At 43.3% G+C, this 18,563-nt stretch overlaps 1 protein-coding gene across 1 annotated transcript in view; it reads right to left on the bottom strand.

The window, feature by feature from the left end:
• Nucleotides 1-18,563, bottom strand: part of EIF2B3 (eukaryotic translation initiation factor 2B subunit gamma) — a 131,733-nt gene that overhangs the window by 32,237 nt on the left and 80,933 nt on the right. The window contains exons 7-8 of the mRNA XM_074962329.1: nt 2,970-3,097; nt 801-979 (exon numbers count right to left, since the gene is read on the bottom strand). Coding sequence (XP_074818430.1) covers nt 801-979; nt 2,970-3,097 — 307 coding nt within the window. The remainder of the gene's footprint in view (nt 1-800; nt 980-2,969; nt 3,098-18,563) is intronic.

Genomic DNA, 18,563 nt, shown 5'->3' with positions numbered 1-18,563 from the left:
CTCCCAGAAATACCAACCCAGCCCCTTCATCTCCCAGCCACAGTCCCCGATTCCTCCCCCGCAGCATCCCTCCAGTCCTCACCAGCCTCCCCAAACTCCAAAGAAATCAGCCAGTCCTGATTGCGCACACCCCATCACTTGATAGGTGAAGTGAAGATGTGTACAGGGCAGCTGCCAGTTTGGCAAAAAATGGGATCCTCAGGGTTAAAGCTTTTAATCCTCAGGTCACTAACGCCTACTACTAACGCCACCCTCTCTCTCTAGCCTTTCCCTTTCATCCCATATTTAACGAAGCCCTATATCAGGGTAAACGTGAACTGGAATTGTGACTGATCGATGTTATCGTCTCTGTCAGCTGGAGTGCCCTGCATTACATTGTTTACACTGGACAAAAATCTGCTCAAGCAATGGTACGTTTAGAATGGAAGCTATTAGGCAGCCTAAATATGTGGGTTGCTATCTGCGCCCCCCAACAACAACAACATTCGTTTTCATCTGTAGCTCTCAGGGGTGGGAATCATCATCCCCAGCTTACAGCGGGGGAAGTGAGGGGCAGAAGATTTACATGACTTGCCCGAGGTTGCCCAGCGAGTCAGAGGTACAACTGGGACTAAATCCCAAGCCGCATACCCTCTGCAGTGACCATGCTGAAGTGCTCAGTCAGCAACTGGATACTTGAGGGAGTCCCCAGGCAATCCTCACCAAAAGGAGGGGTGTCACTGATGCAGCTATCCCTACAGAGAACAACATTACACACACACATGCTGTAGTCCCATATACAATTTTTATATTTTCTTTACCTGTCTGTTTGCTTCAATGTATAACCCAAGAGTGTTCACTCGGTAACAGAGCCCCTCTTTCATGATATGGACGTAGCAACGCACTTGTCCTCCATTCAGATCTCCGCTGTGATCATTCCAACATGATTTATCTGGGGCAAATTCCAGCAAGCTATCACCCTTCACATAACTGTAGATGTCTGCAGAACATACATATGCAACATGAGGCAGGCTTCACAGAGGTAGCAACACTCTCCACAGAAGGGTTCTAGACACAGCAGCTTTAAAATATCTTGGGGAGGGGAAACCTGTCCATGGCCCTCACCTGAATATTTTACAATCATTAAGGATTTTCTGATGTGTGGTAGGGAAGTGCGCCCATCCCCATGTTACAGCTGAGGGACTGAGGCCCAGGGCATGTTAAACGACTTGCCTATGGTCACACAGGAAGTCTGTGGTTGACCTGGAACAGAAGCCAGGGCTCAAGTTCCAGTCTAGTACCCTACCCACTACCCATATTTTCACAATTAAATTGATTTGCACTGTGGCACAGGAATAAAAACACAGAGCCAGAATCTGGTTGATTCACTGATTACAATGGAGTTACTCCTGATTTACACCAACATAAGGGAGATCAGGATAAACCCCATAATGCATCCGCCTGTCCCAGCAGGGAAGAAGCCTGTATCTCAGAAACTCCTCTTTAATGCCCAAAGAAGTTTGACTTTCTAAGCCCTGAACAAGGGGAAATCCAGAAAGCACAACAAGAAATCTTGGGGTTCTAGGTCTTTAAAAAGAGCAGGCAAACAAAACAGGGAAGAGTTTTGGTTTTTCACGTTGCCTATTAATTTCATTTGGTGAGCCCTACTTCTTGTGTTATGAGAAGGTGAAAATAACACTTCCTTATTTCCTTTCTCCACACCAGTCATGATTTTATAGACCTCTATTATATCCTCCCTTCGTCTCTTTTCCAAGCTAAAAAGTCCCAGTCTTATTAATCTCTCCTCATATTGCAGCCGTTCCATATCCCTAATAATTTTTATTGCCCTTTTCTGAACCTTTTCCAATTCCAATATATCTTTTTTGAGATGGGGCGACCACATCAGCACACAGTATTCAAAATGTGGGCATACCATGGATTTATAGAGAGGCAATATGATATTTTCTGTCTTATTATCTATCCCTTTCTTACTGATTTCCAACATTCTGTTCACCTTTTTGACTGCTGCTGCACATTGAGAGGATGTTTTCAGAGAACTAGTTGGGATTATGTTTTCCAATGTGCATTACTTTGCATTTATCAACACTGAATTTCATCTGCCATTTTGTTGCCCAGTCACTCAGTTTTGTGAGAGCCTTTTATAACACTTCGCAGTCTGCTTTGGACTTAACTAACTTGAGCAGTTTTGTATCATCTGCAAATTTTGCCACCTCACTGTTTACCCCTTTTTTCAGATCACTTATGAATATGTTGAATAGTACTTGTCCCAGTACTGACCCTGGGGGACACCACTGTTTCTCTCTCCATTCTGAAAACTGATGATTTATTTCTACCTTTTGTTTCCTATCTTTTAACCAGTTACCAATCCATTAGAGGATGTTCTGTCTTATCCCATGACAGCTTACTTTGCTTAAGAGCCTTTTGTGAGGGACCTTGTCAATGGCTTTCTGAAAATCTAAGTACACTATATCTCCCTTGTCCACATGCTTGTTGACACCCTCAAAGAATTCTAGTAGATTGGTGAGGCATGATTTCCCTTTACAAAAACCATGTTGACTTTTCCCCAACAAATTATGCCCTTCCCTTTTCTTTCCATTTAGCTTATTCCCCTTAAGTAACCCCCTAATCCCTCTCCCCAGAAGAATGGAACTAACATGACATTTACCACCATCACACTACTCACCCTGCTTGTGTGTTCCACCTCTTCCCTCACACTGCACCTGTCTTGTCTGTTTACACTGTATGCTCTATGGGGCAGGGACCGTCTACCGCTTTGTGTTAGTGCAGTGGTTCGCACAATGGTGCTCCCCTCTTGCCTGGTCCTTAAACATTACCATAATAAGCATGTTGAATACATAAAAAAGAAAAAGGACCCACTGATTTAGACAAACTCTAGAGTCTATCCAGTAGCTCAACTGCAGCATAAATGCTTCAAGATCTTCATTAAACCAGCTGATTCTTTCACTCACCTAATGACTTTTGATCCTTCTTTTGATCCTGTTCTTTCCTGTCCTGTCCTTGTCGTAAGGATGCAGGAGAGGAGAACTGTTTCCTAACTAGATACGGAATCAGTTCACTTCGGATAGATGTTAATGACCTAGGAAAAAACAATGACCACAAATGAAATCCATGAACATTAAGTGCTGATATGCATTTGATTTCTTCACAGAAGATCTAGCAGACATTTTGCAGGTTGCTTATTTAGCAGAAATAAAAATGCCAGATGCTCAAGAGCAACTGGCACTCAGACAGCTTCCATTAAATGTGTGCTTTCTTACTATATATGAATCTAGAAGGGACTTCACTCAACCTTCTTTGTGAGATAGGGAATCAAAGAAACCTTCTGACCTTCCCAGCAAATTCCCCATTTCTCTAACTCAAATCCTTCAGGTCTGTAAAGGAAGTATAAAACACTACTGGATCACAATGGTGATGCTTGGAACCCACAGTGCATGGCTGCAAACGACGACACACAGTGCCAGGAAAATAAGAGAATCCAGCGCCTGCTGCAACGCCCTTCTCAAGGAAAAACAATAAAGAAACTACTTGTTGAACAGTGAAACGTTCAAGAATATCTGAAATGCTCAATCCTTAAATGAAAACAATGAATCACAAGCCATAACGGTGTCCTGTTCCACTGCACATCTGAAAACCCAAAGAACATTTTCAGACTTATTTCCTTAACCAAAGGAAGTTTAACACATATCTTAACAAGTTCAGGAATGAGGTGTCATATTCTTTAAGGGCCTCAATCCAACAGCCACAGAAGTCAATGGAAGGGGTCCCACTGACTTTACTGGGCATTGGCTCTTTCTGTCTTATGTACTTATTTGGCCCCAGTATCAAAGAAACTCAGCACCTCACAAACTTTTGTTGTATTTACCCTCAACACCCCATCCCCTGTGAGGCCAGCCAGGGCTGTTATCTCCATTGCACAGATGGGGACTGAGGCAGAGAGAGACGAAGTGACTTGCCCAAAGGGCAAGGGCAAGTAAGTGGCAGAGCAGGATTACAGCCAGGTCTCCAAAGTCCTAGGCTAGTGCCCTCCACTGGGCTACTCCTTTGCTTTTCTACAACAACAAATAAAGCCTGCTTCTCCCCCTACTCCCAGGAAGGCCAATGCCATGTCTATTGCACATGAGCTTGGAAGGCTAGTATTTTATTGGAGAGTTAACATTGGAAGATCATTTGAAATTGCAATAAAAAGTGTTTGAAAATAACACACATGTAATCACTGATGTACTTACTACGTGAGGAGAAGTAGCCTGTGGCCTATAACTTCTTTACATTGGGTCTGAAACCAGTTTTATTGTTATTGCTTCATTACTTTAACAATATGCATTTTGTTGCTGGTCTGCTAATTATTTAAAGGCTGGGAAAACCAGTTAGCAAACTAATCCAACTTGGCCTATACAAAGGGGATTGTATAACTTCTGTAATGTATGAGGAAAGGTTAATATGTATCGCTTGGCTAAATGATAGCAGGGGATATCCATAATCAGTGGAAAGGTGCAGACATCAGAGAAAGAAAGGGTGGTACCCAGGGCAGAACTAGGAGTTAACTATGGATTCAATTAAAGAAGGAAATATTTAGGTTGAATATTAGGAAAATGCTTTCTAGGCGGTGAGATCTATTAGATGTCAGAACAGACTCTCAAGTGGTGGAAGTCCTGAAAAATATGCAGCACAGAACAATCCCGCCCCAGTATCCTTTGGGATGTGCGACGCTGGAATGGGTTTGGGAACCAAAAAGGCCTTTTCCATCTGTAGCTTCCCTGGGCAAGTTCAGATTAGATCATCAGACCTACCACAAAGACCAGAATGAAGCACTATCCTGGCATACTGACAACAGAGGTTGGAAGGCAACATTTGTGTTACATATTCTGCCCTGTAATTTTTTAGGTTTTGCATATGGAACCATCTGAACCATCCCAAATCTAACCCTTTGATCGTCTCACTTTTGTCCTGAGAGAAAGCCCATGTGCTCTATCCGGCAATCTGTCCTTAATCGTCAAAACAACATAATTATATATCATCTTGAGGTAGCCATATTTCAGGAACTAATGAAGCAAAACTCTTCGTTCTTTAATCACAACATCTCTCACGGCTAACCATTTACAGACTCTCTGTGCCATGGTCTCCTAACCCTGCATTCTGACATACGTGTGGGTATGCAGATGGGCAGTTTACTAGCGTAGAATGTTTGCCTGCAGCTGTGCCATTCAGCAACGGTTTCCTGCTTGGGTTTTATACTCTGTCCAAAACCGACAACCATGTTTTTCCCTCAGAGGCTGGCCAGGGCATTTATGGGATCCATTACCTATAAAATATCTGAGTGTTTGGCACAGTCTTAAAGAGTCTGAAGCAGAGAACAACACAACAGAGTAGGACGTGAAAGAGGTAGAAATGGGGAAAGACAAAGTTTTGCCCTATTTTGGATGTTTTATTCTTTCCTGGCCATACTTTTACAATCTGCCCAGCATTCTCTGAAATGTGATCCATATTCCTCACTTACAAGGTGGGCCTAACTCCAGTCACCTATAGAATATCTCACTCTCACACTGTTTAAACAAGATTTAATGGAACTGTTAAAGGGAATTTGCTGAAAATATTAGCAGTGAGGCATTTGGTAATCAAGATTTGGAAATTTCTCTTGACATGTTTTGCAAATGTGGCTACTCAAAGTAACCATGTAAGAACATTTTTTGAGAGTTTGAAAAGTGGCAAACAAACATCTGGCCGGGGCAAGAATGAAGGCAAGGAATGAGAAAGACAGAAGGATTAGGTCTGAAAAACCTTAATCAGGAAAAAAAAAAATTAACAAGAATTTGGGAGGAAGCCAACTGCCCTGCACATAGATTCAGGAAAATTAAAGAAGAAAGGGTTTCTGGCCCAGCGCTATAAAAATATTCTTATAATAATAAAATCCTAAAGAGCAGTTACAAGAGCCTATGTAAAGAGTCAGAGAAGAAAGGATAAGCTTGTTAAATCTGGGAAAAGGAGTCTTTCCTATTCTACCACCATGGCGTCTGTATTAGTACCACTCTGACTCAAGCACCAAGGAAGGCCGAAACACACAATGAAAATGACATAAGGAAACCTCTACTATTTCCAGAGTGAAGTAGTAAGGGGTAATGCAAAGTTAAGGCAAAAAGCCTGTCTGGATGACTGTGTTCTGACACCCAAGAGAAAAATATGGGGGATAAGAAGCAGATGTACCCGCTTTTAAGACTTTCATAAATTGTAATTAAAATAACAAGCCATTTTCAGCTTCCATTCCCTACGATTCTATTTTTAAATGTTCACATCTGTCTGCTTTCATCTCAGCAGAAAGTAGGATTTCAATATAGCTGTCCAAGTGTTAGACATGCTGCTACTCTATCAAGTGTAAAGAGAGAGAACAAAACGTTGGAGCTCCAGTCCTGCTGAGAACAATGGGAGAAGGTGGCTCTTTTGAAGGGGTCAATTTGTAATGACTCAAAATTTCAGTTATGAAAAATAACAGCCAAAAAATGACCATTAATCCCAAATACCTTCAAAAGCTACTCAACAGGCAGGCCAGGAGGAAGAGGGAAACAAGGGTGTATTGATGTGTGTTTGCAGGGAGGAGAGGGGGAAGCTGGGATGCATGGGCAGGGGGAATTTGGTGGTGTGTGGACAGGAGGTGCAAGAGAAAAGTGGAATTTCGAGTGGTTTGTGTATGAAATCTTTTAAAAAGATGTCCAAACAAAAACTATGTTAAAATGGAGTCAAAGTTGAGAGTAATATCAGTAACTTAGGGTAAACTATAATACCAGGATGTTGTAATCATCCCAAAACCAAGGCATTCTAAACTTAAGAAATTCACAATTAAAGTTAAATTTTAAAAAATCCAAACACATTAAGGTATGGAACAATCATTAGAGCACCCAAACAACCTTAACTCTGCCCTCTGATGACACCATGGGGTGGGGGGAGAGAATCCAGTGTGTCGTTAAAAATCACTTTAATTTAATCAGGGTCCCACACACTAGAATGCCTTAATCATAATCGTATGATTTTTGCATGGTGTCACTATGCAGAGTTTAGGTTTCTGCTAGAGGAAAAACTTTCAGTTATGAAGAGGAGTAAGGAGAAAAATTACCATTCGTTCCCCAAAATACTACTCAAATGTAGCCTTTGCACAAGATCTCCATGAGTTTTAACTGTACAGAAAGTTAGAGGAGTCCGTGACAGAGATAAGGTTGTTTGAGTGCCCTGATTGTGCTGTGCATTTCTATACATTCTCTCTCTCACACACGTACATTCACACACACAGAGGAATCGCGTCAAGCTGCCTCTTGGCTAGAACACAGCAGCATTATAGCTTGCGAAAACATGGCAAAAAAGGAAGTGAAGAACAATGGATCCAGCTGAAGCAAAAGGTGGAGTTGAGGCAGAATATGATCAGCTAAATTGGAATTTAGTCTGGATTTGCTATAAAATGGTTTTTATTAACCAAAACTGGTTAAAACCTCGATTTCCTGTGTCACAATACTCCTTAACATCGTTAACAAAAAAAAAATCACAAACCACATTGCCTACTTAAACACATCATTTGATGTATTCCCCTCCCCCACAAAATGCATTAAGTCGAGGTGCTAGGATGGTGCCATTGACTTGACCCACAGCAGGAATGGAAGCACCCACAGCCTTTATTTCCCTGTGCTATTTTGCACTTGCTGGAGACATTTGTAACAGAAGTGTCAGTCCCATTTACTGGCTGTCATTCGTTTTTATCTTCCAATTTTAACATTAAACACCATAAAACAGCACTAATGAGAATTTGCATGTTATTACCAACCCCAACCCCCCCACTTTTTTTTTTTTTTAATTTATCTGTGTGGAAGCGTGAAATCTACTGTTGTTGCCAGGACCTACCTGTAAAACCAGTCACTCTTTTCCACGGGTTAGTTACTGGGGGGGGGAGGGGGGACACGTCTTAATTAGAATCAGCTATTTCCATAGATGCAGACAGTGTTTATGATTCACAACCACAAAGGAGAAACTGGTTTGTGTTTTCCTTATTTAGCACTGTCCCTTTCTTTTTTAGCAGTATAATGTTCGTTCGTGTAGCGCTATGTAACGCAGTGGGTCAGATTCTGATATCTGTTACCGGAGTGATTCCATTGACTGCTGCAGATAGTCCAGATTCACATCAAAAGTAGAATATGGCGCAATATTTCTAATCAGAACTACTGGTTAAAGTTCAAAGTGTCTACATATACACAACTAACAAATCCTACAGAATATTATAGCATCGGCCAAAATGAGCTTTGCATGTTTACATAGGATAATAAAGATCTAAGAAAAAGGGAAAGAGGAAAAAAATAGAGGGGTGGAGGAAGAAAGAGAAAAAGTTAATGATGAAGCTTGTAGGTAACATAGTTCATGGTTCTCATCGTTTAAGGGATAAAGCCAAATAACGTTTAAAAATTCCATGTAAGCCGGGAGCTCTCTTGTTGAATCTCAATGTTATTTTCTCGTGATCCTTTGATGGAGATTAAAAATTTCCATGTGAATACAAAGAAAGAAACAACAGTTACTCTGAGATTTTCCCCCCAGCTTTGAATTCTCTAAACTAGAGCAGCAGCCACCATTCCCATCCCCTCCTCCCGCCACCACTCTCCCTTAAAGAAAAAAGTCAACTCACTTTGAAGAAAAAGACAAAACAAGGCCAGGGCAAGGAGGATTAGGGAAATGATATTTATATCATGGACCAAATTAAAATGTCAATGCAAGAGGCAGGGAAACAGCCCTTGCCATATATACACGCCAGGCATGTTTCCTCAAGGAAATAGGAAAGAGATTTGAAAAGCGTTAATGCAGTCCTCAGTTAATACCACCTGCCTCAGACTCAACACCACTTAAAAGACAGTGTTTGGGTCCATTTCCCACAATGTGGTTTTAACGAGCACAATGGAAGAAGCAATTACAAGCCTTTTTCCCGTCTCCTTATTGATTCGGGGCAAAAAACTCTGGAATTTCTGAGACACGCTAAGAATTTGGAGGTAGCAGATGTGGGTTACATGCAGAAGGGAAAAAAAAGCAGCAAAAATTAAACAGCATGATGGGGGGGGGTTGTACTGCGTTCTGCTACAAGACATATTTTCCCCCACATCTCTCAATAACCTCTCTCCCCATTCATTTTCTTCTAACCCAGTGGTTCCCAAACTTTAACCACCTGTGAACCCCTTTCACTAATGTCAAGTCTCGCGAACCCCCTCCTAAAAATGAATATTTCCAGGGATTGCCTCCTTTACCTGAATATAAATTATAAAAGCAGTGATCTTGGAAATATAAAATTTGTTTTTATGACATGCTTATTACTCACTATTTATTATTAATTATTATTTATCACCACAGTATTTTTATTACATTATGAAAATGGCAACACTCTTACAAGATCTCACTTTCATAGCTTGAATCACTTTGAATGAGCCTATTATAAGACAAGACTCCTAGGTTTCGTCAAGGAGTATCAGATGTGAAACAGCATGAAGGTATTTAAGAAGCCAACTCAGAGTTCCTCCTACACAAGCATTCAGGTCTTGAGCAGAACAGGCAAACAATGCATGTTACAACAAAACTTAAACTTGTTCTTCATAATAATTTTAAAAACAACACTAGCTGCCTATTTAATTTTAAAAACAGCAAAAAATATCCACCTCCCTTTCTATTTCTTATAAGGAGTCTTGACATTTACATCTTCTCAGTGTGATAGTTATGCTTGCTTTGATCTGCTTAGCTCTTGGAAGTCCAGGGGCTCCAGGCTGCTGGCCCCGTGCTGCCCAGGTTCTCTAGGGACAGCTCTGTCCGCCATTAGGGAATTTTTCCCCCGAGAACCCCCTGTAACATTTCGCAAACCCCAGTTTGGGAACCACTGTTCTAACCCAAGACTAATTTTAACCAAAGTAACCAGGTGGGCCAATAAACTGTTAGGCAGTTCCTTGTACCTAACCTGATAACCCACAGCATTAATCAGGGCACTGAACAAACATTAGTGCTTCTTTCATTTTCCCCCCTGTTTTGCTATAAAAATTTTTGATGCAAAGAGAGTAAATCTATATTTTTTAAATCTCACGTTAATTAGGAAATTTGTCAGCGTCTTTTATATTATTGGAGCTAAAAATCCACAAATGAGTCATGGAAACTTTGAGAAACATTCTGTTGAAAAACAAGTCCTCCTGCCTGCTGCCATACTTGTTGTCCCAGATTTTCATTAACTAGGGCCTTTGGTTCTGACAAGTTGACCACCTTCTGCTTTCATAACCTGCATGTGACCCTTTCTACAGCCATCATTCAGCATTCCTGGCTAGCCTCAGGCTTTTGACCTTAGGCCAAAGTTTCTGAGTGAATTTCTCAACCCCCCAGGATTGCCTCTAAAATCTCAGGACTCTTGGCAGTGATGATGGCCAGAGGGAGCACACAGGCTATGATCACAGACAGCCCAACCTGAAAGTAGGGTGGACTAAATTATGGAAGGGACAAAGTGAAGGCAGGACACAGCAAAACTGTTCTTGAGTTCCATCAGTGTTTGGGTTCATTTATACCAGCAGTCATATTCCCAGGAATCTACTTCAGCCAAATAACATTAAGAGAACTAGGTAGCTTTCTAAAAAACAAACCATAGAAACAAAGGTTCCTCTTAACTAAAAGCTCAAACCATCTGAAAGTATGCGCACACACACAGAGAGGCATATCCCCAGGGTCACCCAAACACCCTTAACTCTGCCCACCTAGAGCCACCCAGGAACACCAGACAGCTCCAGATACTTTGCCTGGGAATGCCAACAGGTTTTCAGAATTGCTCTTTAAACGGAAGTCTCTGCTGCCCTTGGAGGCCACCCAGGGAGTTTGGCAGTCCTCACCAACTGCTCAGTAATGGATCACAATCTTTCCCAGACAGCATCCCCTTCTGCCAGATCAGCCCCACCTGCAGTTCCCTGCCAGCACCTCCCCCGCATCTGCCTGGGGGCCAGGCTCATTTGCAAAGTGTGCATCAAACAGAGGCTTTCTGATATTATGCCTAGACAACACGTGTGTATATAACACACCAGTCAGACTGGTGTCTGTATATCAAAAAATGGTGTATTATGTATACATTTAGATAAACATATATAAAATACATCTTAAAAGATATGCCTACAGAATGTATACACTTCAAAATACAGACATCTCTATAGTAAGTGGATAGATGTGTACACATTTATTGTGAATTTTATATTCTCACAATATGTCTGTTTCGTATCTTTGAAAAAAATTATGAAAAATATCTCCATAATCTCCACAAGCTATGAAAGTACCTACTGCTTGTGAAGGAGCTGTGGGCTTCGCCTGCACTAGGTCATTTCCCACTGCACCTGTCAGCTCTAGTGTGTTTCCCCATTGTTTCATCTAACCCTGCCACAGAGCACTGATATTTGATGTTTCTATAGAAACGGGTTTAGAGCTATGAGGAAACCAAACGTTTTTAGAAAAATCCTTGGAGAGAGAGAGAAACAGGGGAATTGTTAAAGTTTTCCTTAATTTTCCAGAAAAAATTCAAGCTTGGGATGAGAGGAGATCAAGATCATTCAGGTAGATCAGACGGTTTGTGATGGATCTGGGGTGGAGAGAAAAGAACTGGAAGCCAGCCTCCAAGTTAACCCTGGCGGGAGGGACTAGCACCTCCCCCCGGTAATTATTTTCCTGGTATAAACATGGGGAAATTGTCAGTTTTTAATTCTAGTGGGAGAAAGAAACCTGGGAGAGGAAAGTTTTAGGCTATTCAGTTCCAGCTGTAAACAGGTGCAGTATGCTGTTACCGTATACATAGGGGACCTTGTCATCAAGTGAGGAATGAATGGCAGGAGTAAATGGACCTTTCCCACCCCAAAATCCTGCCTTATACACAAGTGGCACTGTGTGGAAAAGAACAAGGTAGTACAATGATATGGGGAAGCTTGGATAATATTGTCCAGGAGACAAAGATTAAAAAGTCTAGAGGAGACAGGCTTGAGAGTCACATAACTGGCTCAAAAAGCATACTAAGGGTTACATGGAGACAAAGTTCAATTTGACTGGGGGCTAATCACTGAGGCTACAGGACCTGAATAATGCAAAAAGAATTCTCAAAACTGCTTTAATTGTTAAGTGAATCAGCGTTGGATGTTTTCATGTCCTTTCTGAATGCACTTTCTGCAGTTAGAGTCAATGGGCCCGATCCTCAGCCAGAGTGCCTCTACTGAAGTTAATGGCTAAGGATCAGGCCTATTGAATCGTACTAGCACAAATGCTCAGGGACCGCAAATTTCAACACCATACGCACAAGTATTTACAGAAACCAAAACAGCAACATTTTCACTTTCAAGTATTTGTCAGAGAGGTGCCTGCATGCTCACCCAGTCAGGGATCAGAAACACCACCATGTGACTTTGGACCAATCATAACCAACCAGCATGGCTCAAATTTCAAATATGGCATACTGAGCTCTCACACCAAAGGATCTATGTCTGATCAAGCCACAGAATTAAACTGACCCTATCAAATAAGCAAACTCACGGAAGCTGAGGTCTGCTTGTGGATATTCCACACACAGAAAGAGAAGCTGCATTCATCAGAGATACGATTTGTTGAGAATTTACTCAGATCTAATTTGAACAGTTGAGGTTTTTTCCATTTAAGTTTCAGTAGAGGAATTTTGCATCAACAAGCTGAATCAATACCAGAAAAGGACAATGATCTGGCAAGTTCTGAGTCGTGTCATGCCGGATAAGGGGCAACATCTGATGTGAAAGGAAATGGAGACGATAAACTCACCTTTCATGTTCCACTTGCTTAAATGCACTCTGCTGGGTGAGGCTGGGATTTTTTTTGCTGGTTTGGAGAGCTACAAGCTCTTTGCTCTGTCTACATACAGTACACTTCCTGCAGGAGCTGTTTGTTTATTTACCCATTTGGATCACAAGGAAAGTATTCATTATAAAACCCCTCTTTACAGCGAAGAGGGAAACATTCCAACCATACGGCTGACACATGTTAACTTGCAGGTATTCACAGAGCAGGTTCTGTTTTTAAGGCCGTACAAAGACCACCAAGCCGGGAGTTTAGCTCTGCCAGACCTCCCCCAGCCAGCGGCTCTTGCCAGAAAACACAGGTGACAGTCTGAATGATAAAAAAGGCATTTACAGGGGAAAACGCACAGGTTTAGTCTGCAGCACCTTAACGTAAACTTGCAAGGGGCCTCCATGTACAACCTACCACACAGCCATCCAAGCATGAGCCTTCATACAAATTCGCCCTCACCCCCAGTTTTAAAAGACCCAGGTCGTCTCTCTGCTGTCCTGTTTTTTCCACAGGGGAGGAGAAAAAGCCCGGTTTATTCCTATTTATTTCGGCAGCGCAAAAGGCAACGGTTAGCTTCATTAAAAGTGAGCCAGCAGATCGAGCTGGCCTTTCATTACACAGTTTGTTGCAAAGGAGATTAGCCCTCAGTTCTGGGAACAGTTCATGGCTGGTAACCCTGGCTGTTAGGTCCACAGTCCTGAGAAAAAACAGTGAAGATCTAATCCTTTTCCTTAGCTCTCAATCAGCTCCCTCTGATTCCATAAAGCCCCTGCGGGCAGAGTGCTCAGCCGGGAGTGAGATAGACATTAGGGTGGTGAGTGACAAGTTAACTGTATCAGGGGAACTGTGGCTATCATGCCTACACTTCCCAAGTCAGACCTTCCAAAGTAATCACACTATCACTCTCTATTATTTTTGTCCTTCACTGTAGTTCTAATTTGCCCTGTTAGTATCAGGAGTCCTGCCATGAAACAAAACTCTCCACTGTCCAAGCGGCTGTAAATAAAAGCAGTATATTATCTTGTATCAAACAACTCAAGATTGCTAGGTTCAAACCACAGATGTGGTTTTTAATATGCACAGACACAAAAGATTATACCCAGATCTTGAAAAGAAATAGGAACAGGAGAAGTGCTCCAATATGTAAGAAACACATTTGTTAGTAACCATGGTCATTTCTTTTATACACATGCTTAAGAGTCTCATTTTCAGGAAATTGAGGCCAAAGGCCCACTTGCATTAGCAAATGCAGTTAACACAATTGTGCACACAAATTGCGCAAGATTCACATCCACAAGGGAACTAACTACACAAGGGCAAATGCAATACGGTATCTGCTTTCTGAAAACTCCGGCCCTAAATTGTCATGTATGTTTATTACAGGCAAGTGGTGCCACCCAATGTTAAGGCTGACCAGCACTTTCCAGCAGAAGACCTTGCTTTCACTTGCTTATAAACTTTGCCAACCTTTAACTATTTCAGCTGAAAGAAAAGGAGTACTAGTGGCACCCATACCAGGTGTTTGCCTCAGGCTGCTTTTTTGGGGGAAAGTTTCAGCAAAAATAGCTCAGTCGTTTCCAAGACTGAGATCAGGGGAAAATGTGTCGTTTTGTCCATGTTAACAAACAATCCCCCCTCTACTCCCAGCCTTTAAAAATGAGAAGCCTCCATGCTTTGGTGCGGAGACTTGAAATTTGGCACAAGTTCACCTTTGTGTCAGGGATGTGTCATTTGCCATCCCCATGAAAAAATGCCCAAATTTGGCCAAGTTATAAGAGTGCAAAAAATAATAATAATAAAATAATAATAATAATAATAATAATCACAGTTCACACATACTCAGAAGAGACTTTGTTTTTCAGCTAAATTCTTCCAAGAGTTTCTCTGCACTGGGCATGCTCTACCCACTCACAATGCCTACATGGTGAATGGCCCATGCAAGGGCCATTGCCAAGTCCAGTACTGAGAAGGGCAGCGAGGGAGGAGTAAAAGCATATCTCAGTGCCGTGAAACCTTCTGGCACCAGCATGGAAGTCGGTACAATTGGGCCAGACTCATCTCAATTTCTCTTGTGGTGTTTTGGTGCTGTCCTTTGCCTGTGCTGAGGGCTTATCCCTTGACCTAGAGTCCTCCCTGTGGGGAGGATGTGTTGCCCACTTAGAGCTATTTATGCCTGGTGCAGAAGCACCTGCCCCTTTCAGGGGACAGAGCTGGGTCTCTCTGCCCTGGAGTGCTGCCGACACCTTGGGGCAGAGGTAAACGCAGCCAGTGTCAGGGATGTTGCTGTCAGGGGTTCTGGCACCTTTGTTTCCCTGCTGGAAGTGAGAGTGTGGTGCCCAGCAGCCAAGGGGCTCACTGAGACGATAGAGAGGGTTACTCACCTTGTGCAGTAACTGAGGTTCTTTGAGATGTGTCCCCCTGTGGGTGCTTCAATTCAGGTGGCGGTGCGTCCTGGCACCATTGATCGGAGGTTTTTCCATAGCAGTGCTCGGCCGGGCCAGCTGTCTCGTGGCACCTGTCTGTCTCATTGAGCACACATGCACAGCGCGCCCCCACTCAGTTTCTTCTCTACCTTAGAGTCCTCTTATCAAACTTCAAAGCAGAGGGGAGGAGGGTGGGTAGTGGAGCACCCACAGGGACAACCATCTCCAAGAACCTCAGTTCCTGCACAAGGTGAGTAACCTTCTCTTCTTCAAGTGCTGTCCCTGTGGGTGCTCCACTTCAGGTGAATGTAGAGCAGTACCCATGAAGGATGGGTGGACTTTGGAGGTATATGGCTAACCAAAGTAGAGAGGACCGAAAGGCCAAGTATGGCATCGTCCCTGGAGTCTTGTGTAATGATGTAGTGATCGGTAAAGGTATGTTCTGACGCCCAAGTGGCGGTTTTGCAAATTTCTGAAATGGGTACATTGCGAAGAAAAGCCACGGAAGTTGCCATGGCATGTGTGGAATGGGATTTGATGCCCATAGGGGGTTCTATACAGTTTGATATCAATTTTGAAAGTTGTTGTTTGGATATTGCTGACCCTTTGGATCATTCCATTGTCGAGACAAACAGTCTTGATGATTTTCGGAAAGATCTCGTCCTGTGCAGGTAGAAGGCTATCACCTGTCTGACATCTAGGGTGTGTAGGGCAGCATCCTGTGAGCACGTGTGCGGTTTGGGATAGAATGTGGGAAGGTGAATGGGTTGGTTGATCTGGAAGGTTGATGACACTTTGGGGAGAAATTTTGGATGGGGTCGTAATGTGACCTTGTCCTTGAAAAAGATGGTGTAGGGTGGGTTGGCCATTAGTGCACCAGTCTCACTAACTCATCTCACGGAGGTAATGGCTACTAGGAAAGCCACCTTCATGGACAGATGCAGTAAGGAGCAGGTAACCATTGGTTCGAATGGAGGTCTCATGAGGCCCTTGAACGTTAAGTTCAGGTCCCACGTGGGGGTGGGGAAAACGTATTTCCGGATAGAGGGTTTGTAGGCCAAGCATGAGGCACTTTGTAATAGGGTATGTGAAAACTGAAAACCCCTTGATTGTGTCATGGAAAGTATTAATCACCGCGAGGTGAACTTTGATAGAGCTTAGCGATAGTCCCAAATTCTTCAATTCAACCAAAGAGTCTAGTACCGCCGGTAATGGTGCAGTACATGTACCGATCCGTTTGTTTGAACACCCACGTGGAGAAACGCTTCCATTTCTGCAGGTAAGTAATGCGGGTAGATTGGCGTCTGCTGTTTAGTAAAATATTTCTCACTTGTTCTGAACAGGTTAGCTCGCGTTCGTGGAACCATGGAGGAACCACGCTTTCAGGTGGAGCTTCTCTAGTTGCGGACATAGGACCTGTCTGTTGTCCTGTGACAGAAGGTCTCATGTTAATGGGAGAGTCTGTGGCGGATGGGTAAACAGACATAACAGGTATGGGTATGTTTGTCTGGGCCACGCTGGGGCAATCACAATGATTGTAGCGCTGTCTTCCTTTATTTTGCGTAGGACTCTGTGGATTAGTGGTATTGGTGGGAATGCGTATATAAGTGAGTTGTCCCACCGGATTAAAAAGGCATGCCCTAGGGATCGGGGGCAGAGTCCTGCTCTGGAGCAGAACGAGGTACATTTGCTGTTCTGGGGCATGGTAAATAAGTCAATGGAAGGGAACCCCCATTATCTGAATATTCGGTGGAGGGTCATTTCCCAATCGTGTTCCCGTGAGAAGTGTCTGCTGAGGGTGTCGGCGGTGGTGTTTTGGCATCCAGGAAGGTAAGAGGCTGAGATGTCTATATTGTAGTGGATGCACCAGTTCCATAACATCATGGCTTCGGTGCACAGGGAGTGGGATTAGGCCCCCCCTTGTCTGTTGATGTAGAACATGCTTGCTACGTTGTCTGTCATGACTCGGATGGATTTGTTCCTTATTGGGGGAGGAAGTGATTAGGGGGATCCTTGTCTGATCCTGGGAGAAGTGATTTCTCTACTAGGATCATCTTCAGGCGGAAGTCCCAGTCTCGGCGGGCTCATGCCTACAAGTTGCTGCAATGGACGCACTTGGAAGGAAATGTGCATCTCTCCGAGGCACCTCACACATTGAGCGTGTCCATCAGATCTAGGCATTGCCTCGTGGCAGGAGCCGCATCTCTTAAAGCCAGGGGAACCTGGCATAGTCGTTAATGTTCGTGCCCTGAGAGGGGGACTATGAACTAAGGAGAACTAAAAATCTAAGTATTGAAGAAAATTTTTTTTTAAATGAACTACGAAACTACAATAGAAGAAAACTTATTTAACTACTGATTTTTTTTATACTCCAGGGAGAAAGGGCTGTCGCACTGCGGAGAGCTCCGTCTTCAGTCAAGGACGGTTGAGAAGGAACTGGAGGGAGGGTGGGGGAGAGAGAGGGCCTGCATACATGCGCTCAACGGGACAGACAGGTGCCGTGAGACAGCTGAAGCGTGCACGCACGGCCCAGCCAAGCACTGCTATGGAAAAGCCTCTGATCAATGGCTCCGGGACGCACCGTCACCTGAAGTGGAGCCCCTACAGGGACGGCACTCGAAGAATCCTAGTTTCCTGCCTGGAGGACAGCCAAGATCCTCGAGCTGAAGTTACCCTCATGGGTTGCTCCAAGAGGAGTAACTTGAGGCTCACATCTCAGGATTTTCACATGCAAGACCAAAAGGAGCAGCAGCTAACAGACTTGCTGGGGACATGTGCTTCCCTGAGACAGAACAGGCAGCTACTCTTACCTTCTGTGGTGAGTACAGAGTTTAAACTCCGAGGATTTGGAGTCCGCCATAGCTAGCGGTTGTCAAGAAGCACCTCACCCGACTGTACAGGGAGGTCTCCCCTCTGTTTGTTCTAACTGCTCACTCTCCCTCTTTTTTTGGGCGGGGGGGGGGGTGTGGGAGGACGGCACGCAAATTATATTGGAATTGGAAAAGGTTCAGAGAGGGCAACAAAAATGATTAGGGGTATGGAATGGCTTCCATATGAGGAGACATTAATAAGACTGGGACTTTTCAGCTTGGAAAAGAGACGGCTAAGGGGAGATATGATTGAGGTCTATAAAATCATGACTGGTATAGAGAAAGTAGATAAGGAAGTGTTGTTTACGCCTTCGCATAACACAAGAAGTACGGGTCACCAAATGAAATTAATAGGCAGCAGGTTTAAAACAAATAAAAGGAAGTATTTCTTCACACAACACACAGTCAACCTATGGAACGCCTT

The sequence above is a fragment of the Natator depressus genome, chromosome 8, assembly GCF_965152275.1.
Source record: "Natator depressus isolate rNatDep1 chromosome 8, rNatDep2.hap1, whole genome shotgun sequence".
NCBI lineage: Eukaryota > Metazoa > Chordata > Testudines > Cheloniidae > Natator > Natator depressus.
Note: the sequence above shows the minus strand (reverse complement) of the source record. Positions and strands in the feature narration are given on the sequence as shown.